The sequence below is a fragment of the Copidosoma floridanum genome, unplaced genomic scaffold (genome assembly GCF_036245765.1).
Source record: "Copidosoma floridanum isolate Cflo_tuat_1 unplaced genomic scaffold, Cflo_Japanese_pri ptg000009l, whole genome shotgun sequence".
Lineage (NCBI taxonomy): Eukaryota > Metazoa > Arthropoda > Insecta > Hymenoptera > Encyrtidae > Copidosoma > Copidosoma floridanum.
The window spans coordinates 2,205,428-2,226,593 of NW_028321886.1; the positions used below are offsets into that span (position 1 = coordinate 2,205,428).

At 40.0% G+C, this 21,166-nt stretch overlaps 6 protein-coding genes across 9 annotated transcripts; 3 read left to right on the forward strand and 3 right to left on the reverse strand.

Annotated features, from left to right (window-relative positions):
• The first annotated feature begins 31 nt into the window (after positions 1-31).
• Nup188 (nuclear pore complex protein Nup188) lies at positions 32-8,337 on the forward strand. Its single transcript, XM_089589539.1, has 8 exons — positions 32-258; positions 508-718; positions 780-1,716; positions 1,778-3,021; positions 3,113-4,936; positions 5,651-5,950; positions 6,386-6,642; positions 6,738-8,337. The coding sequence occupies exons 1-8, from the start codon at positions 230-232 to the stop codon at positions 7,846-7,848; spliced, it is 5,913 nt and encodes a 1,970-aa protein (XP_089445665.1). The 5' UTR covers positions 32-229; the 3' UTR covers positions 7,849-8,337.
• LOC106643574 (mesoderm induction early response protein 1) lies at positions 7,874-13,241 on the reverse strand. Of its 3 annotated transcripts, none has more exons than XM_089589540.1 (7): positions 12,336-13,241; positions 11,835-12,145; positions 11,256-11,655; positions 10,918-11,181; positions 10,731-10,858; positions 10,522-10,575; positions 7,874-10,360 (listed from the first exon to the last, which is right to left on the reverse strand). In XM_089589540.1, exons 1-7 carry the CDS (start codon positions 12,507-12,509, stop codon positions 9,670-9,672), a joined length of 2,022 nt encoding a protein of 673 aa, XP_089445666.1. In that variant the 5' UTR covers positions 12,510-13,241; the 3' UTR covers positions 7,874-9,669. The 3 variants fall into 3 exon arrangements, with proteins under 3 accessions (XP_089445666.1, XP_089445667.1, XP_014214242.2); XM_089589541.1 differs by having other exon boundaries at positions 11,835-12,171; positions 12,336-12,407; XM_014358756.2 differs by lacking the exon at positions 10,522-10,575.
• Positions 13,242-13,432: 191 nt separating this feature from the next.
• CPT2 (Carnitine palmitoyltransferase 2) lies at positions 13,433-16,132 on the forward strand. Of its 2 annotated transcripts, none has more exons than XM_014358758.3 (5): positions 13,433-13,535; positions 13,752-13,792; positions 13,866-14,421; positions 14,507-15,530; positions 15,601-16,132. In XM_014358758.3, exons 1-5 carry the CDS (start codon positions 13,482-13,484, stop codon positions 15,918-15,920), a joined length of 1,995 nt encoding a protein of 664 aa, XP_014214244.2. In that variant the 5' UTR covers positions 13,433-13,481; the 3' UTR covers positions 15,921-16,132. The 2 variants fall into 2 exon arrangements, with proteins under 2 accessions (XP_014214244.2, XP_089445689.1); XM_089589563.1 differs by having other exon boundaries at positions 13,438-13,526.
• Positions 16,040-18,109, reverse strand: LOC106643588 (Vacuolar H[+] ATPase PPA1 subunit 1). The gene is made up of 5 exons (XM_014358776.2): positions 17,844-18,109; positions 17,585-17,633; positions 17,403-17,486; positions 16,872-17,271; positions 16,040-16,794 (listed from the first exon to the last, which is right to left on the reverse strand). Exons 1-5 carry the CDS (start codon positions 17,908-17,910, stop codon positions 16,759-16,761), a joined length of 636 nt encoding a protein of 211 aa, XP_014214262.1. The 5' UTR covers positions 17,911-18,109; the 3' UTR covers positions 16,040-16,758.
• A 369-nt stretch (positions 18,110-18,478) lies between these two features.
• Positions 18,479-18,790, reverse strand: LOC106643542 (histone H4-like). The gene has a single exon (XM_014358713.2). It carries the CDS (start codon positions 18,788-18,790, stop codon positions 18,479-18,481), a length of 312 nt encoding a protein of 103 aa, XP_014214199.2.
• A 306-nt stretch (positions 18,791-19,096) lies between these two features.
• On the forward strand, positions 19,097-19,510 carry LOC106643589 (histone H3.1-like). Its single transcript, XM_014358777.2, has one exon. The coding sequence runs from the start codon at positions 19,100-19,102 to the stop codon at positions 19,508-19,510; it is 411 nt and encodes a 136-aa protein (XP_014214263.1). The 5' UTR covers positions 19,097-19,099.
• Positions 19,511-21,166: the final 1,656 nt, after the last annotated feature.

Genomic DNA, 21,166 nt, shown 5'->3' on the forward strand with positions numbered 1-21,166 from the left:
AGCGACGCTAGTGACGCTAGTGTCCCCTACAATCACCTGTTCAGAGAGAGAGAGAAGAGATGAGAGGTGTGTGTGAGGTTATGTATGTTTTTAAAAATTGTTTAACTTCGTGCGACGCTAAAAAATTATGAGTCGCCGGGAAAAGACAATTTTTCCTGTGCTTTAATTTTTATATAACGCAAGAATTTTGTGATCAATGAAGATTGGCTAATTATATTTTAAACCAAAGATGTCGATGACTCCGATGGGTAATCTGCCGTGAGTATATATTTTTGATGGTCTAGTACTTGAAATTTGGAACTGCACTGCCTTTTCAAAAGTAACACCCAACTTTGTCTATTGTTTTTTTGTCTTTGTTTTGGTGTTCATCTATTTTTTTTTTTTTTTTCATCGTGATTTTTGTACCTGTTGCTAATAAACCATTTCTTTTAAATTTGACGACAGTTTTTAAACTTTGTATCACTGTAACAGAAAATTTTTTTCTTTTGTGTAATTTTTTTTCTACAGTTATTGCAAGGGCTTGTGGTCTGTGATATCTGGTACAACTTGTCGCTGTGATAAGGAGCTTGTTGAGGATGAAATAAAAAATGCAACTGAGCTCCTAAAAGATGGATTGTTTTATTTCAAGCCCTACACCGAGGCATCATTGCAGTCAGTGTCAAAAACTAATCCACCTCCCAAGATGTATGACTTGATATGCAAATTAGCACCTCTTTTGGTAAGTAATCCTATTATTTTCCAGATAAAGTGAGTGGCACTTCCATCTTCTCTCTTTTTAGAATTTAGATGCGACCATAGCATGGGATCTCGTTTGCAACTATATGATCTATGAGTACAGAAACTGTGCGGAAACGTTTGCCTCACAGCTAACAGACTTAACTTGTATGAAAGCCCTGATCGAGAACATTTGGAGCTTCTATTACACAGAGCGCATTACCTTGATTAAATGCTTAAAGTTAATGGTTGAGTATCGCAAAAATAAAAACCACCCAAATCGACCACAATTTGTCAAATTTTTTGATGAAATACTCCTTGGCACTCTTTTGGAGTCAATAAGAAAGCAGATAGAGGCTCTTAAGTTTATAAATCCACCAGTAAGATCTCAACTGTTTAGTGACGAGCTCCTCCATCAGCTCTACAACAGCAGTCTGATAGAGATGCGCGAACTCTTACACGTTTTCACCGTAATTTTGCATGAGGTGCACATTGCTGAGAATGAATTTGTCAACATTTACGGCAGCATCAGCGGCGAGCCGCGACGTCTCATCAGCTCAAAGAGTCACGAGGAAAAAGAAACAATTGACAAAAAAATTCAGGAAATTCAGTACAGTCAAACTGCGCTACTAATCGTTGGTCTCGACATGATGAAGCACGCTGGCATGGAGGACTGGATCCGGGAGGTCCGGAGTAGTATGCAAGAAACCCTCGAGCAAAAGTGCTTGCGAGACTCGTTCCCGCAGGACGGACCCCTATTCTTAGCTTGGATGTTGGCAAACTATATTATTGATATGGATAACAGCGACGTTATGATGCGCTACAAGGCTTTTGGCATTCGAGCTGTCCAGCTGAATGTGTTTTACTATCTTCATGGGCTGCTGAACAGCGAAATGATTAAAGAAAAGACACAATACGCCGTCACTGTAAGAGGAAGCATACACAATCTATTGACCATACTTTGCGCCTTTGTGGATGAAGACAAGCTTGATATTTTCCCAGGTAAAAAATTTGCATTAAGAGTTTTATAAATACACGATTTTTTGACTAAATCACTTTACAGGCGTGTTTGAGGCGTGTGCCGCGACACTAAGTTTCCCAGAAATTGCCGAACGCTTCTGGCAGGAAAAAGACGAGGAAGGCAGCGTCTGGTTTATCGTGAAGTACGCGATACAATGGTTCCCGTCTCGCTTTCAACCTCTCACTTGCATTCTAACAGGCTTGGCAAATGCCTCGGCTTCCAGTGCCGAAAAAACTGCAAAAATGGTCGACAGCTTACCATCTGTCACTCTTGAAATATCAAGGCGCAACTTCATTCATACCGAATTACGACGTCGCCCTTACGAGTCGGAGTGCCTGGTTCATCCTAACACCTACGAAATACCAAGGAACTGTGAGATCGTTAAATTGAACGCATCCCAGCAGTCGAGAAACAAAAGAGGAAACGACGAGTACGAGATCATAATGTTCAAAGCCAAGTCATCCTACTGGAATGCGTTCCATCACAAAATCGAGCTTTTATTGTCGGATGCCAGTGCTGGGATTTCGCGATTAAGCGAGAGCAACAATCCGCTACCAGAAGATGTAGCTCTGGGTTTCGGTTTTCTGGAGGCACTGCTGGCCACTGACATTGATATCTCGACTAGCATGGTCTTCCCAACAGAGTTGAGTTTCGAGGTCCTCAATCGCTTTTCTTACCCGGTATTGCCCATCAATGTGTACAAGGTAGTCACGGCTTGTATCAAGGTCACGTCGAAACTTGTGTTACGCTACCCGGCAGACGTGTTGTCTCGCATGCGCGCCGGCATTTATCCGCGTTTCGACAATTGCTATCAGGACGTGAGCGAGTTCGCTCAAGCAGTGTCTTTCGATGGTGGCCTCATAGCTTCGTGGCTGTCGAGTATAGAAACGATTCAGCACACCTATCCCATTCTCGACGCCTACCTGGACACTCTATCGAATTATCTGATTGTGCGCCACAGCAAGGAAGCTCTTCACACCGTCGAGATACCCGGCATGATAATGCTCTTGCAGAGCGTTCTGCCCAAACTCGATTCTTGGTATTTCAACTCGGATCTTGAGAGGATAGATCTATGGCTGAAGAGCATGTATTGTCTACATCGGGCACTCGACGTCACGCCCGGTAGAAAAGACGAGTCGAGGAATGAGCTGAGGAAAATTGTCACTTACAATCTACTGCATCTCGAACCGAGACATGCTCTGCTAAAACTCGTGAGGACAGGGGAAGCGGTGCTCAGAATTGAAATGCTCAGCGAAACAGATTGGATATCTGGCAAGGGCTTCAAGGTAAATGTTTCATCTAACTAAAGAAATAGCTTGTTTCTAGCTCATTTAATTTTCCGAAAAATTACTTAACGTGCAATTCAAATTGTTCAAGGTCATGAAGAGCGTGCAGCTTGCTTTGTCGGTTGTAAACCGACTGCTCATGTATCGCAAAAATCTTGGCATGGGCAAAGATCAGCGTACCCCGCTCGAAGCCGCTCTGTACGCCTCGCCGTCGTTGCCCAATGCTTTACTCATCGTGCCAACGATCGTTGACTACCTGTACGTGTGGTTCAGCCCAGAACTTCAGGCAATGGCAGTGCGTCTTCTGAAAAAGTTTGCCGAGGGCTTTTCCATGTCGCTTCTCGTGTGCATGGGCATGGACGGTACTGCGATTCGCGAGACTTTTGCCTCACGCTTGATGTCCCCGACCTGCGGCGTCGAGGTCAAGGTCGCTATACTCGAGCTCGTCACCGTCTGCCTGGATAAGCAACCGGGTCTGACCGAAGCCCTGTTCAACATAATGCACCAGGCGGAGCGCCGACGGATATTCCCACGACCGGCAGACGAGTTCCTTACCGAAGGCTGCACTCGTTTTCTCGATCTATACCTCGAACGTACGCTCAAAGAGGATGATATCGTTTACGATCGGTTGTACGACAGCACCATGAATTTGTTGCGTGCAATGTGGTACCACCGCAACGAGATTCTCGTCAATTTCTTTCGCAAGCGACCCCAATTCTGGAGCAAGCTGTTTACACCGTTGTTTCGCAAACTGATCCTCAAGCCAGAAATTCGAGGATATTCGCAGCTATTGGATATCATAACGCTGGAGCTGTTCAAGAGCGCACAGCTCGAACAGGAATTTACGAGGAATTTGGAGAAGCTGCTTGATGAAAATGCTGATCACTGGAATACATTGACCCGATACGTTTTTGAGACCGTGCCGCCGCCACTGACCGAGGAGCAGCAAAAGCAGGAAGATCCCGATGAAGATGAGGAACAAGTAATTTCTGAAAGGGAAGTTGGAATCAGACCTTTGTACGAGAATAACTTGGAGTCCTGGTATCAGCTGTTGGTTGTTATCACTAGGGTGCGCACCAGTCGGAACTATTCGATCGGTCCGAAACAAGTACAGCTGACGACTCGCTTGGCCTTGGATCAACTGTTGATGAGATTAACACAGCAGCCACCCACGTCGAAGCGTTTGCGATTCACGGAAGCCAAACTGATAATGCTGCTGTCTTCCATAACCCTGCGCTGTATGACATCCTGGCGGGCTCTATGTGTGGGCGAGCTGAATTCTGGGGAGGATCTAAAGCACAAACTGCTCAAGGTGATGCAAGATATCGTCTCATACTACCAGTGTTATGGCAAACCCTTGCGACAAACGCTCGTAGCTCTGATTCTGGAATGGCTTGAACTCGTCCAAGTACAATTGACAGGAGATGAGCTAGTGCTAGAGTACTTGTTGAGTCAAGCATGTACGCTAGCGTCGAGTGATATTGAAGAGCTGCGCAAAGCAGCCCACGCTAGAGACAAGAAACGCAAACCGGTCAGCGACACCGAGGAAGAATATCGCCGCGAAGCTGAAGAAACTTTAGGCATCACCCAGTGTTTGCCTGCTACTTTGACGACTAGTCTTGTTACTCGGTTGCTCAAGTACAAGATCAACCAGGGCAGCATGGATTCTGGAAAAAAGATGAGCGCGTGCTATCAGCTAAGACACCTTGTGCCTGAGCTCATTGGTTGCGCGGGTATTACGTTGCAAAAACATCCGTATGCCAAATTTAGCAAAGCTGCATTGATGTTGCTCAGTGCCATAGCCAGGTCGCTGTACGAGTCTTTGCCCGTTAGCGAGGAAGACGTGTCGAAATTGTGGTTGGCTCTTGTACCACCAAAGGATATTAAGGGTAGCTTGCAGAGTTGTTTGTATGAGGTAAGATTTGACTTTTTTATATTTTATTTATTGAAAATAATTTTACGTACATGTATAATATTAAATTATAGTTTATCACAGTGGTAATGTGTGATTCAATAATTCGATACACATAGTACATTTATTTTTATTTTTTTTTTGTTTAACTATTTAAAGATCTCTAGTGTTGATGATAGTGGTGATGTTAAACCACATACAGCACAACTAGAATTCGAAAAAAATCCACTATCAATTTAAATATTATCATACCTTTAACATCATTATTAATGTAAAATTGAATCTGGAATATAATCTTTATGCCAACAAACGTTTGAACGCTGCAAGACAGTTCTTAGTTTTTGTACTCGATAATTTGTATTGTACCTTATTTAACAGTCAAACAAAAATCTGAGTATTAATACGCGTAGTTATTGATAGTTGGACTTTGTAAAACGTCAACCTTTGAAGTAATATCGAAATATCTATGAAAATTTCACTAAGTCACGTGCATTATATTGAGAATGTTCACCCTACCTTTATTTTTCTTTAACTACCCTATACTCGACATTCATATTCTATTGTAACGTACATATTCCATTCCAAAAAAAATATCACGATACAAAATATTCTTTACCACCTACGAAAGTCAGTTTTTTTTTTTTTTTTTTTTTTTTTTTCGATTAAATCTACACATACATAAATTTTTTTTTTTTTCTATAATTTGTTTTTTCACAGGACCGTACGAACAACAGCTCCCGTTGGCGGTGCGAGGAGTGGTGGCCTTTGTACACCGCAGGTCTGGAATTCGTCGCGAGTTTGGTATGCGGAGGCTCGGCAGCCAGCCGCGTCAATTACGTGATCATATTTATGGGCTCGCACGATATCTTACTCTCCGAGGCGTCGACTCTGCTACGTTACACCGCCGATCCTCTGGCCGCCGATCTCATCCAGTCGCTCGTCAGTCTCATCTCTGCTTTATCCGTCCGGCCCACTTTCTGGCTCTCAGTCCACCCTTCTGTCAGAGAGACGTTAATCGTGTGAGTTCGTTTCAATTCAGTTATTATTACAGACATCACATGTGTTAACAAAGAAATCGGGAAGCATCGTATACATTTAATGAACAGACGAGTGCAGATATTACTGGCACAACATAGCTGCTTTTATGTTATTCGTTGTACTTGCTTGCTTAATTGCACTTTACTCCGTGACTTGAAAATCGTTCGGGTAATTGCCAAGATTATTGTCCCAGTAATTTATTTTACTCTTGTATTTTCATGCACATGTTGAGTATGAATGATGATAGAAACATAAATTTTGTTTGGTATGGTTTTTTTTTTTTACATGGTAACTGCAAGACAAAACATCAAAGCAAATAATAATTAATTAAAAATCATGGTGCTTCTACGTATTTTTGACAAAAAAAAAAAAAAAAAAAAAAAACACCATCTCATCCTTTTTTCTCACGCACAGAAATGCATGTATGTGTCCTACGACAATACGGTAAACTTGCTACTACGTCCACGAATTCTCAAATTCATCATCGACGGAATCAGCGTGGAGAGCGCTGAGGAGCTCAAAAGCTGCGACGAACGACAGCTCAGCACTGAGCTGCGCCTTCTCGTCAATAAGCTCATACTTATCAACACTTGCTGCGCCCAGACGTTCGTCCGTCTCTCACCAAGACTCTATGCCCTTTTCGATACAATATGCGTGGAAAACGATTTCTGGTAAATAGCCACCTGACCGCTCGACGCTTTATTTATTTTCGTTGCTTCATTGTATCTTTATTTATTTATTTCTTTCTTTTTTTTTTTGACGACAGGTACGCCCCGATGGCCGAAATGAACTTTGGTCCCCCTCAAATGTCAATAACTTCAGCCGCACGGCTCACCTATGGCACGATAATCAGCTCGACGCAACTTTTTACCCAGGCTCAGTGGTACGCTTTCCGTAGATCCAATAGCACTTTCCACGGTTCGTTTCAGAGAAGATCAACCCGTGGCTGCTCGCCATCCAGCGGCTCCATCCGTGCCAGCTTGGACGGCGAGGGTACAGACTCGGCCCGACGCGAGTGGGAGCGCGCCACCCCGGACAATCTGCGGCGTATGCAGACCAAGGACTTGCGCAAAATTTTACATACAAGTACTTCGACATCGTTGTCGTCGTCCGGTCTCGGACTGTCAGTACTGGCAAGTGCGTCGTCGACATCGCTGCGCAGCACGCCACGGCTCATAAAGAGGCCTTTCGATCCTCTCATCTGTGAAAACATGATTCTGTCAAGAGCGACAGCACTAGTACCGTTGCCCAGCAGATCGGGCGTATCACGTGGCAGCAGTCCGAGCGCGCAGACGAGCACCTCCGTAGGCGACGGTAAAGCGCGTAGTCCGTCAAGGGAAGCCGGTGTCAACGGTGGCTCAGAGAGCAACAGAGATCCGTGGTTCGACTCAATGGAAGAAAATAACACGAGGCTCGCCCTCGAGGTCAATCTAATGCTGATCTTGTGCCAAGTGCTTGAAGGCGCGAGGAGTTCGAGATTAACTGTGCGAGATAGGCAGCTTATCGTACGTGAGGCGGCTACGGAACTCGGCGTTTTCTTTGATTTTCTGGAGTACCTAGGACAGCAGCTTTCCGAGTGGCCAGCCGAGGCGAGTTTGATCAATCCCGAGTATGGAGAAACAAGACTCGTTGAGACTCCTAGAGACGCGAATCAAAAACTACCTGCCAGGTTAAAAGAAGATACGACGTATCAAAAAATCTCGTTGGGCTCGTTTGTCGACATAGAGACCGATGAGCTGGAGAAAAGATCGAATAGTGACATTGTAACGACGGGAGGATTCAATGTTGGCGCAGATACAGGCAAACTCCTGCCATTACTCGGTAAACTACTCAAATCGGTTGTTGAATCTCTGGACTCTACACAATTTGGAGGATGAGAAATTAATTGGCGAGAGTAATTTACTGCTGGAGTGAATACATGTTTCTTTAGTGGTGAGAAAGTTATGGTAATAGTGACTAAAACATTAAAACATTTTTTGACGGTAAGCGGACGACACAATATAGCAAGGAGTGAATTGATGAAAAATATATACTTTTCTACGTACTTTTGTTGAATCATTATTTTATTTTTTATTTTTTTTTATTTATTTAAGAATGATCGATTTCCATTAATGTTCAGTGTCTCATTACTGGCTATTCATTTTTGAATTTTTTAAACGTGTGTAAAAATATAAATGTACTTTTTTAATTAAAATGATACAATAGACTACATTTTTTACAATGACTTTAGTGCAGGCTAATAATGTAAAAAAACCTAATGAATTGTATTTTTATAAACTGTAAATAAAAATACATAAGTTAAAAATAAAACTTCTGTACTTATGTTTGTCAATTACTATTGTAAAATACTTTTGTCAATAAATCATTTTTTCACGAAAAAGTAATCTTTATGTTTTTTTGTCGTAAAATCAGAAAACCAATTTAAAAAAAATACAAAATATTCTTTTTTTTTCATGACTTTCATTTACTTTGAAAATTCTTACGTCACAGCGATAGTCAAAAAAAAATATGATGTTATTTAAACATGAGTGATCGGGTTTAATACAGTTGAATTATTTTTAGGAAACTACAATTTAACCACATAACTACACGGATTATTTATGGACTCTAATTATACACATGATCATTCTTAATGTAACAAGACATATATCAAGAAGTTATTCACATTGCAGATGTAATAAGACTGTAAATGTACAAGACGTAACAACATTATAATAATCACCGAGGCTTGCGTTCTTAATCTAGTATTAATTACTCGATTCACTCAGCGAGCATATTTTTTCTAAAGAAATTTACACAATTAACCTAGTTAAACGTTTCTCCCACAATCACTCCACGTCCCAGACACAATGAAATCTTACATTAATACAGTAGAAAAATATAATTCGAATTGCTTCAACGAATGCAATGGTTACTATGTTTTTATACCATAAGTGTAACTATGTTTCCGATTTATTTATGTGTATGCAATCAAATGAATGCTTATATTTGGAGAGAGAACTTTCTATAGATAATTTCTATATGGCATAACAGCAACAATTACTTAATTAGCTTACTTCAGTAATACTGAGAATTTTTTACTACAGCATTTTACACAAGTGTGATGAAATAACCCATAATAATTCAATTAAGAAAAATTTACTCGATTATTTTAACATATTTACATTGTATATGCGATGTAAAAGTCACAAAATACATGCAGTTGTTAACTTTTTATTTTCCAATTAAGACGATTTTATAGTTTCACGAGAAACTATTTAAACAAAAAAAATTTCTAGTTATGTACAAAGGAGACAGTTAAAAAAAAGGTTTTTCGTTAGAAAAGTCTTTTAAAGGTACTAAGCAAAACATCTAGTAATAAAATGCTTGGCAATAATTTATAGTGGAAAATAAAAGAAATAATTACAAATAAATGTACTCTATAGGTATGAATAAGATTGTTGCAAAATGGATGGCCCATTAACGTCAACACACATAAAAAAAAAAAAAAAATAGAAAATTCTCCCATGCACGTCTCTATTCTTCTATTCTCTCGGTAAAAACGGCAACACGGTAGCGTGTAGAAAAAAACATTGAGTGATTATAAATAAACAATGAGAGAGATATGAATGAGAAGGGAGACATTGACGAAGTTTAGAGATCCTTTCAAACGCTCAACACGCCTCTCCTCTCCATGAATTTAAAATGAGAGCAGCAAGCTAAGGTGGTAGGTGAGGTAGAATACTTTCCGGCGTACGTGCTTTAGGCAAAGTTGCGTCATTCTCGTTACTTTTATTTAGGGGAAGATTCATTAGTTGCTGCTGCTGTTGCATGTGAAGAAGGTGATTACTTTGCTGCTGCTGATGAAGCGTCGGTGCAGCAGCGGCAGAATTTGATGATGATGAAAGGGGAGCGATGGTCATGTTAGTGCTTGTGTTCGAGGATGGCCAAGGTGTTACGGCTGCGCAAGATGCGTTTGATTCAACGCCGGCGCTATCGTTCACCTTGGTATAGTCAAGCTGACTGGTGGCAGTGACGGTAGATGTGGATGAATTATGAAGATGATCGTGGGAGAAAGAATCCACGTGTTCGCTGTTTACCGAAGTTGGCTCCTCAGTGTTGCTACTTCCACTTATAGGCATGTTCGGCGTCGTTGAACCTGCTGTTGCAGCGCTCGAATTGGCACTCGCGTTCCAATTATCATGACTGGCTTTGGTACCACTATTTGGGTTTGTGTTGTCAATTTCCCAGTTCTCATGGTTGAGCTTGCCACTGCTGGTTTCTTCGTTGCCCATCGAATTGGCAGCGATCCTTTGACGCTTGTCGGTATGCATCAAATAATTGACGTTGGGTGAACTACTACGGTCACGAACTCCTTCTTGCTCTTCTAAGAAACGATCCATGTAATCTCTGTCAAATAAATTGGAAATGACGTGTTAGCTACTCATGATATTATGTATATCCTTCAAGGTGCCTTTCAGATAATTTTTAAATGTAATCATATGTCACACTTGCCATACACTTAACTTAGTTAAAATTAATCGAGAATAGGACAAAAGTAAGATACGTACTGATATTTCATTTTTTTTGTATTGTATTCTTTTTCTTTTTTTTGATTTGTATGCCTAAAATAAAATTAAAATTCTTAAAATTTTAAATTATATTTGTTAGGCTCTTGAAAACAAAGCGTAAAACGATTAAATGCAAAAGTACTTAATGTGTAATTTTACTGAGATGACACCCTTAAAGGATAAAATAAAACGAATAGTGAAGGACTTACGTTACGCCTGGATGGAATGCATATTTTTTCTTTTCCATGCGAGCTTTGTAAGTAAATATATCGTGCCTTTCAGTCTTCTTCCATAAGTAATAAAACTGCACAAGTTCACCCACGGATCTTGTTCGCACCTAATTAAAGGTCCATTTGTAAGTTGAGTTTATTATTTTTGTTTAATCAAAAAACTTACTTTGTGCTTATGAATGGAGTAAAAATCTTTTCCAAAACTTCTTACACCCGTCTCAAAGTTATGGCACTCTTCTTCTGACCAGATGCTGATTGATTCCGTGGATGGAAGCACATTCATTCTACGCCTTCTAAGGGCTTCCTCAAGATTATAACCGCACTGAAGTAACAAATAAAGAGCCTGCTCGTCATCCCTAACGTGATTACCACGAGGTAACGAAATACCCTTGACTGCAGGCTGTTGAGCTCTTTCCAAAAATTCCTCCACCTTTAATCGCAATTAAGTACCACATAATTACTTATAAGTACTAATAGAAGAGCTTAAATCCAATTTATGCTTACTATCTGCTCTTCGCTGATAGGTAGAGGATCCCAGAGCATTTTGTCTTCATTCTCATAAGGCAGCGCATCATCGTATTTACAAAGACCCTCAGGTATCGCAGCTTGATAATCACTACCGACCATTATCGTCTTTTTCCACTCTTCTTCGTCCGGCGTGTAATCACCATCCTCTTCTTCCTCTTCGCTTTGAGGACGGGAGACACTACGTAATAGTCTCGACGAGTTTCCACCACCTCCACCACCAATGGTGTTTGTGCCTGGTGTCGTGCTTGCGGCATTGGGATTGCCATCTACAGCTCTGCTTGGATTCTGACTATCAGTTGAAGGATTTTCAGATGTACCGATACTAATGACGCCACTACTTTCTTCAGCCTTTGACTCAACACTATTTGTGGTAGTACTGTAAAGAGAAAAATTGCTTACTCTTACTATGATCCTAGAATAATCATGTTCAACAGATTTTTAAGATATACGTTCTCCTTGAAATACTCTTGAAGACCAAAAAAATTAAGTTGAAAATCTTTATTCTACAAGTGTTTTACGAACTTGCTTACAAAAATAATCAATAAACATCCTTACTGTGCATTATCATTCGGTGCAAGAACTTGGGGGTCATCGGTCCTAGCTGGGTCACCAGCTTTCATAGTAGCTCTTTTGATGTTCCCTCCAGTATCTCCAGCTTTGACCATTTCTGTGTAAAACTGCTTGAGATCAGGTTCATAACTAGTGGGATCTTCATCATCCTCATCTTCTTCTTCCTCCTCCTCTTCATCTTCTTCCTCCTCCTCCTCTTCCTCCTCATCTTCATCCTCTGCTTTGTTTGGATCCTGACAATCCATATTACTATACCCATACATCACCAATAGGTCCTTTAAAGGCATGTCACTTTCCTATGCGAGTAAAAAAATTTCACAAACTATTTGAGTTGAAAACAGGCTTCGTTAAGTTGATTGTTGGAAAAATAGAATGATCACAAATTTATTATTTCATAAAAAAAAAAAAAGCATTAACTTAGTCAAGTATACAAAAATATCTGATACACCCACTTGTACAGGCAAGCGGTGATACTGACAAGTTTACCTTCTGCAGATGTGACAGTTCGTTGTGAGTGTCTTCGCTGCCTTCCAGAGCCTCTTCTTCGTCTAAGGTGCGCTCGTCGTCGTAGTCGCCCATCAAAATACGAGCGTTTGGACCCAATTCAAAGTCCCGGTCGGGCCTACACCTTTTGGACCGCCGAGACTCATCACGGCTCATTTCGCCAGTAGACGAATTGCCACAATAAATTACAACAAAAATTTAACTGCACCAGATCACAGCGAAAAGCCAGCACTACACGCCTGCCCAAATGAAACTTTGCTTTTTTTTACTTTATCGTAGTGGCATACTCTCGTAGACTTATTACAAGGAAGACATGCACAAGGAGAAAAGCGCGCAATAGTTTCCTAACCTCGTGAGATACAACAATAAAAGACGAGGGAGATTAAGACGCGTTCTCTTAGCTTTTTTAGTCCAACAGTAGGCTCTCTGCCCTATGTTTGCGTGGGAGAGATAAATGTGTGTGCGTGTACATGACTCGATTGTCTCAATACTCTCTGCAATAACATAGTTGATAATACTCCATTATTAGTCATACTATTTCACTAATACTGGCCACTGGTACTGATAATTAGTAGTATAGACTAATAATAGTTAGGTTTTCATGAGTTCCTTGGTTGTGTTTTGCTTCACGCAATCCAAAAGAGCCACAAAAAAATTTTTAGAGCATCTCAAGATATAAGATACTATTCGCAATATGAATCGGTTATTAGTTATAACCCTTACAACTTACAACATCACAACTCACAACTCACAACTTAAAACACATGAAGCCTGATGAAGCTCTCACCACCTTCTAAACACTCTCACAAAAACAACCTTCACGTAACTCTCTGAACACTTTGTCTGAGACGAGACTGATTTCTGATCTCTCTGAGCTGTGAGCTGTGAGCTCTGAGTTCAGCTCTAATGAAAACCACACATACACAGCTTAGATGAACTTACTGTTAAAGGTCGATTTAGATCGTTTGTTAACATCGATCTGAATCGACTTTTAAATTAGCAAAATACACACACATACATCCAATCCAATATCCATCTGACAATTACTTATTGTATCAAAGAACACTTCACTGAATCAGCAGTCTTCTTATCATTAATTATCACACAGTTAATTACTAGTAGAGTAAAATGACGTTGCTCGCAGCTAAACGTGTATTTATTTCACAGAAACCAGTACACAGTGTTAGAAATGATCCTTTATTGTTAATAATATAATTGGTTTATTTGAATTGATAATTTTTGACAATCGATACTAATTTTTTGATCAAAGTGTTTTGTTCTATAAACACGGAAAATCTTGATTGTTGTTTCTTAAGATCGTATAAAACGACGTCCATGTTCTATTTATTTTCATTTGATTTTAATGTAAATTTAACTTGTTTTTAATTGTTGTTGTAGATAACAAAGAAACGTGTTTTGACCCACTTTTTCTGCTCAAAGTAATTTTTGTTGGTACTGCGATTAGTGTTTTGACTTTCAAAATATTTTTAATTCGTTATATTTATTTTGCAGGAGCACTAAAGCAGCCAACGACAAATATGAATACATACAGCAGAGTCGTGTGCCAACAATGCACTTCCAGCCTTCCTTACCACGTTTGCCTATTCCTAAGCTTGATGATACCTGCAGGCGTTACCTGAATGCCTTAAAACCGTTATTGAAGGACGACGAGATGCAAAGGACGCAAGCTATTGTCGAGAAGTTTCAAAAAACGGATGGTGTAGCATTGCAAACAGAACTGCAACACTTGGATGAAGTTAATAAGCACACCAGCTACATAAGAAAACCTTGGTTTGATATGTATTTAGAAGACAGAAGACCACTACCAATTAATTACAATCCATTTCTTGTCTTTAGTCCTGAATCTAGTGAACAATACAACAAACAATTAGTTAAAGCGACTAATCTTGTGGTATCTTCAATGAGATTTTTAAAGTCATTGAGAGCCAATGTACTAGAACCAGAAGTATTTCACTTGAATCCCAAAAAATCAGACACACAGTTTTTTAGAACTTTTACACGTTTATTGCCGTCTTCCGTTTCATGGTATGGAGCATATTTAATGAATGTATGTATTTACATTTTCCTGCTAATGTTATTAAAACAGTTGAACATTATTTTTTAAAGCCTGAAACTTTTTTTTCATTCAACAGGCATATCCACTAGACATGTCTCAGTATGCCAATTTGTTTAATTCAACTAGAATTCCAATGATTGGAAAAGATGAAATAGAAATGGATAAATCGGCAAAACACATAGTTGTCATGCGAAACGGATATTTCTATGCCTTTGATGTTATAAAGCCAGATGGCAATATTGTACCTCCCATAGAAATAGCACAAAATTTACAGCATATTTTGAATGATCATAGACCCAAAACTGATATTCCAGTTGGTATTTTGACCACAGCAGAAAGAAATCATTGGGCAACGACTAGAAGGCATATTTTGGGAATAGGAAATAAGAAAATACTTCATAAAATAGATTCTTCTGCTTTTGTATTGATATTAGATGATGAACCTGTTGGAACTGACGAGTTGCAACTTTTAAGGAGGTACCTTCATGGAGAAGCTGATAACAGATGGTTTGATAAGTCATTTTCCTTGATTGTCACCAAAGATGGTTTTGCTGGTTTGAATTTCGAACATGCCTGGGGTGACGGTGTGGCCGTCTTGAGATACTTTCAAGATATCAAGAAAGACATATCTGAAAAACCCCGTTTTCATCCGGAGGATGAAAAAAAACTGTCAGGTGGATCATCATCTGTTGAAAGTTTAAATTTTAAGGTAGATGATATAACTCGCGGAATTATAGCTAAGGAAAAGAAAAAATATGATCAGTGGACAAAAAATCTGGACGTTGGCTTCTTAATGTATGATGGTTTCGGAAAAAAAGAATGCAAAGATTTTGGTGTCAGTCCAGATGCTGTGATGCAGCTAGCCTTCCAATTGGCATTTTTCAAACAAGAGGCGAGGTCTGTTGCTGCCTACGAGTCTTGTAGCACAGCTGCTTTTAAACACGGTAGAACTGAAACTTTAAGACCTTGCACTGTGCAGACAAATAATTTATGCTCAATAATGGCCAAAGGCACCTCTGATGTATCTTTACAAAAAATAAAAAAGATGATCATTGACTGCAGCAATGCCCACACCACTTTGACCAAGGAAGCTGCTATGGGTAAGTTTGTTATTAAAATAAATTTCATTGTGAACAAGAAGATAATTATATTTCATTCTTCATTATACAGGTCAAGGTTTCGATCGTCATTTATTTGTTCTAAGGAAAATGGCTGATGGTTCAGGAAAAAAAATTGACCTTTTCGAAGATCCCGCGTATGGAATTATTAATCATAATATTTTGTCAACTTCAACCTTATCCAGTCCCGTCGTTTTAGCCGGTGGCTTCGGTCCAGTCGTGAATGACGGCTTTGGTATTGGATACATGATACAAGACAGAAGACTTGGCGCCGTCGTCACAAGTTATCGCGACAAACGAAGTGCCAAAGAATATGTAGACAGCTTGGAAGAGTCATTCAAGGATATACACAAAGTTTTGTTAAGTAGATGAATTGTCGTTAGATAGATTGGTTTTTATATATTTTTTAAACGAAATTTTATATTTATTCCCAACTCAAGAATTACAATTGCACATACTTACAAAGTTACAATTGCAATTATATATTATATATGTATATATGGTGGAGGCTGATATTAATACACACTACTAAATGACATACTGCCAAAAGCTTCAAGTGCCTCTGTATGTAATGAAATATTTACACTCAGTATATTTTTTTATAGTATTATATATATATATATATCAAATAAAGTAATTGTGTTTAATTTTAAACAATGTTAATAATCTAATAATTAAAATTCATTCACTTTACGGAAATTGAGAAATCGTGCAACTTCAACCAAGTTATTGTTTTACACAATTGAAATTGGGTCTTTTTGCGGTAAAATACAATGAAAAAAAAAAAAATATTAAAACAAACTATTTAAAAAATAAATGTTAAACGTAGTAGCTTAAATAATATTTACAACAATAACTAATAACAAGACAACAAAGGTCGTTGATAGACTTTGAGACTATAGGAGCGGGGATCTCAAAGTGAAGCGACTTGATTTAAACCAGTAACATGTCTTTGTTTTTTGTTTTTAGTACAGCACAAGAACGTGCTTATTCAAATTTCTGTTCGTAACTTTAATATATATATTTCTGTTTTTCTTATCTTTTTTTGTTTTAAGATTCTTCATTTGTCCAGAATAATCCCTTTTACTCACAGTTCTTAAACGATGTTTTATAAGGAATAATAGTTGACGATTTGTGTTTTTTTTTTTTTTTTTTTCCTTAATAAATGTACTTTTCAGTTTTGTGCATCTGACAATGTAAAACGAGACGTTTAGCCAGAATCATTTCCCATTTTAACTTTTGAAGTCTGCAAGGTAAAAAAATATTCCAGATTATGTGTCATCAAATATTAAGTACAGACATCAAACATTTGTAAATACTTACCATGTAAATGCCGACAATAAGTCCAAAAAGACCAATGGCGGAGCCAAAGATTTCTACAATCAGAATTTTAACAAAAAGTGCTGGATTGGCAGCATCAGACAGAGCAGCACCAGAGCCTACAATTCCAACAGCAATGCCACAAAACAAATTCACAAATCCAACTGCGACGCCGGCGCCGAACATTATGTGCCCTGACATGAAATTTTGTCCTTTTAATACAATGTTCTCCTCCAACTTATCTGGATTGTATTCATCAAGTAGTCCAGATAATACAATGGCTGTAATCAGACCGTAAATAGCTACAGCCTCGCAAAAGATAACAGAAATTAAGTTTTTTGTCTTGATTCTGGGTGCCTTGACACCTCCTCCAACAATAGAGACTCCTGTTGTGTGAATGCCCCTGAAAAAATTATTGGTGTATCACATTGGGGAAACGTATAAATTAGACTAAGAACAAACATATAAGAAAACTATAGGTCATGTGATTTTGTAGAACAATGGTTTTTAAAAAATATAAAAATATAAACTTACAAAGCTGCACCTACGACAGAAAGTGCCACAGTCAGACCAATACCAAGAGTAGCCCACATGTACGGTGAAGTATTTTCAAGAAACCTGCAAACGCAATAATGTCCATATAGTACATACTTAAGACTGCCTGTGTACAATAGTCGAAATAATGAAATAAACAATTAGGACATAAGTAAACTTACCATCCTATACTGACACGTTCTCCCTGACCAGTAAGAACATGGTAGAGTACTGCAACCAAAATAAAATGCTTGCCATTAATCAATTATATGTTGGTCAACACAAGGTAACATAAGACTAGGGCGCAAGACCATGTCCAGCTCGAGGCCATGAACGTAGTGGATTTCAAGGCAAAGCCCAAAGATTATTACAAATTAACCCCTAACACCGAAATCACATGAATAACACAGGAGAAAGAAAAAAATTCAATGAAACACGCACCCAAGATGAGAATTATTGCCGAGGCACTCGTCGCGAAGACAGAGCCGAGGAAGTATCGGAGTTTCATGGTTCTACCGGCTGCTTGTCTTCCAAACAACTTGCCAGGACTGCTGTCGGCTTCACCTGAATTGTTGGATTCTAGGCTTTTCAACCTTTATCTTTCCTTCGCACTTCACTGATGTCACGCAGCCGCGGGCGTGACTATGTCCTCTCCTGGAAGAGAGCAGACCAAGCAGACCAGTTAGATATCATGTGACGACAGCTCGGTGTCGCCCCTACTCGTGCCAGTGCTGCCACTACAGTATTATCACTAGGTTATTGTGTGTAGTTACTTTTTGCCACCGCTGTGGGTCTATCTTGATTTTAAAATATTTTTTCCTTTTAATTCAATACGATAATTCAAATAGCACTTTCTTTTTGGTACGAGGTATAAACTTTTTTTCTTACAATTCAAGCTACCTGAGCCTTGTCAATTATGTTGAAATTGTAAAATCGATGTTTATAGGGTAGTACCGAGTTCTGGGGACGCGAATTTTTCTTTCTCAAGGTACGAACGATTAAACTTCTGGTACAATATTCGATACGTGTAAACGTTTTGGTGGCCCTGAAAAGGGCCGGTTGATGCGAATGATTTTCTAGCCGCCGAACCCATATAGCGTACGACCTTGCCTCTTGAGTGCATATACGACATCCATGGAGGTCACGGTTTTCCTCTTGGCATGTTCCGTGTAAGTCACGGCATCCCGGATAATATTCTCAAGAAACACCTTCAGTACACCACGGGTTTCCTCGTAGATGAGGCCAGAGATTCGCTTGACTCCGCCACGACGAGCCAAACGGCGGATCGCGGGCTTCGTGATACCCTGGATGTTATCCCGGAGAACCTTGCGGTGACGCTTGGCACCTCCTTTACCCAGACCTTTCCCTGTCTTCCCACGACCAGTCATTTTGCTTAAGATGTAATACGATCTGTTCTAGTGAAGATTCACAGAAATTGTGAGTCACGTTGGCCTGTCGTTTGACAGCTCGTGTTGTCGAAACACACCCCCACCATGTTTCTACCGACAGTAGTGGTGGGAGAAGATAGTGGTGCAGCGAATAGAAGAGTAGTAGAGGGGATAATTTTTTTTTTTACAGAACTGATATGGTGGGGGGATACGATTTCGAAGCTGCCAAGAGTTCGTCTCAGAGTAATCATTCTGGTCTCGTCTTTGAGTCAGTGAAGACATCAACAGTCTACCTCCGGTTACTCTACAATGGCTCGTACCAAGCAGACCGCTCGCAAATCCACTGGTGGAAAAGTTCCTCGCAAGCAATTAGCAACCAAGGCAGCTCGTAAAAGTGCTCCGGCGACAGGCGGTGTGAAGAAGCCCCATCGCTTCAGGCCCGGTACCGTCGCCCTCAGGGAAATTCGCCGCTACCAGAAGAGTACGGAATTACTGTTGCGCAAGATGCCCTTCCAGCGCCTAGTCCGTGAGATTGCTCAGGATTTCAAAACTGACCTTCGCTTCCAAAGTTCCGCTGTGATGGCACTCCAGGAAGCTTGCGAAGCCTACCTGGTTGGGTTATTCGAAGATACTAACCTCTGTGCAATCCACGCCAAAAGGGTGACCATCATGCCCAAGGACATTCAACTGGCGAGGCGTGTCCGAGGTGAACGTACCTAAACAATTTTAAAAAAAAGTACATCGGCCCTTTTCAGGGCCACCAACAAATTTACGAAAAACTGCTATTCAAAACCTCATACTGATTTAACGCTGATACATTATCTTCATCGCCGCTCCTCAACTTGAGATTTAGCAAGATACTGCTTCAAAACACTACGCTAAGATTTTAAATTTTTCGAGAATGAGCTTATCCTATTTCGAGTTAAAAAAAGTGGTGACATTCGAACTGTGATGGCCCTGAGAAGGACCAATTTTTCTGTTGACTTGCAGGTTCAAAAGTTAGTTTAGATAGCATTTTTTTTTTTTCATAACTGGCATTTGGTTTGTATTGCATGTTCGTAAAGGTGCATCTGTGCGTTTAACAAGGGAATTGAGGAATGGTTTCATGACTGGTGATCTGCATCGCTGCCAATGTTTTCGGGTTCTATTTTTCTTCTGGATGAGAGCTTCAGATCATGTGGTAATTTTTGTCTCTTTTTTTTTTTTTTTTGTTTGAAGGAGCGAGGAGGAGAAAATCTTCATAGACACCCCGGCTATTCCGGCGGTAATGTCGGATTCACCCGGTGTGCCTACCGACTAAAAACTAACCTCCCCGCATGGGACAGGTCCGTTAGGTTAGGACCACTCCCCTAGAAGACAAAAGGGCAAGAGAAAAGGAAAATAACGGAGAATTTCGAGGAGGGGCACTTACGCATCTGGGCGAAGCTAGAATCTTGGCTTGCGCCGGAATAGAGTTAGAAAAGCTTAAATTTGGAGTTAGTGTATGTGTGTGTGTAGATGTGTGAGTTCGCTGGGTATTGTGTATTTGGAAGCGTACTTGTGATTAGTGTAAATGTTGTATAGAGTTGAGGCCGTAAAGGAAGGATACGGCGGACAGTTTGGGTGCTCCTGAGGGGAGCGTACGAATTGATGTCGCGGTTGTTCGGCGAGATCATAGAGATGATGCACCCGATGGAAGCAGGGGGGGATTGAAGACCTAGAGTATATTGAGGGTCCTCGGGGTTCTATGCTAGAGCGCGGAGACGTCTTATAAGGTCGAAGCGACCGGGTTGAAGGTTCGCAAGTGCAGCGATGGTGGGGTTTGGGTGTTCCGTAATGGAGGCGCGGAATTTTGACGCAAGGACGGGGGCTACTTGTATTGAAGGGACGATGTTGAACTCCTTGATAATCTGAGTATTCCTGATGTATCTCGGAATACCCAGGACCGACCTCAGTATCTTCATGAAAGGGTCCTGGATGCCCTATAGTCAGATTAATATGTCTCGCTCGAAGGGTTACGTTGAGTACTGCATTTTATTTTTTTATCTTGCCCAGTTCCTCTTTGACGTAATGGAAATTGTCCAACGTGTTTTGCGCTGCAAGGTTTTCTTGGTACATCATTGCTTGTTATAGGCAAGCTCAAAGGTGCAGTTACACAATAAATTATTTATTACGCTTCGCGTCGTATTACCCGTTTTTGTCATATTCAAACCATACATTATTGAAGCTCGCAAGCTTTTTGAAATCGTTCGCTACATATTTTTATAAGCTTTTGCTGCGTGTGTGCTGTTCGTAAATGATAAATCGAACTCATGAAAAGCAATAATAAACAAAAATTGCTTGACATCACTACGAGCTCAACGTTTAAAAAGCACCAGCAGTCCGAAGTAAAACGGA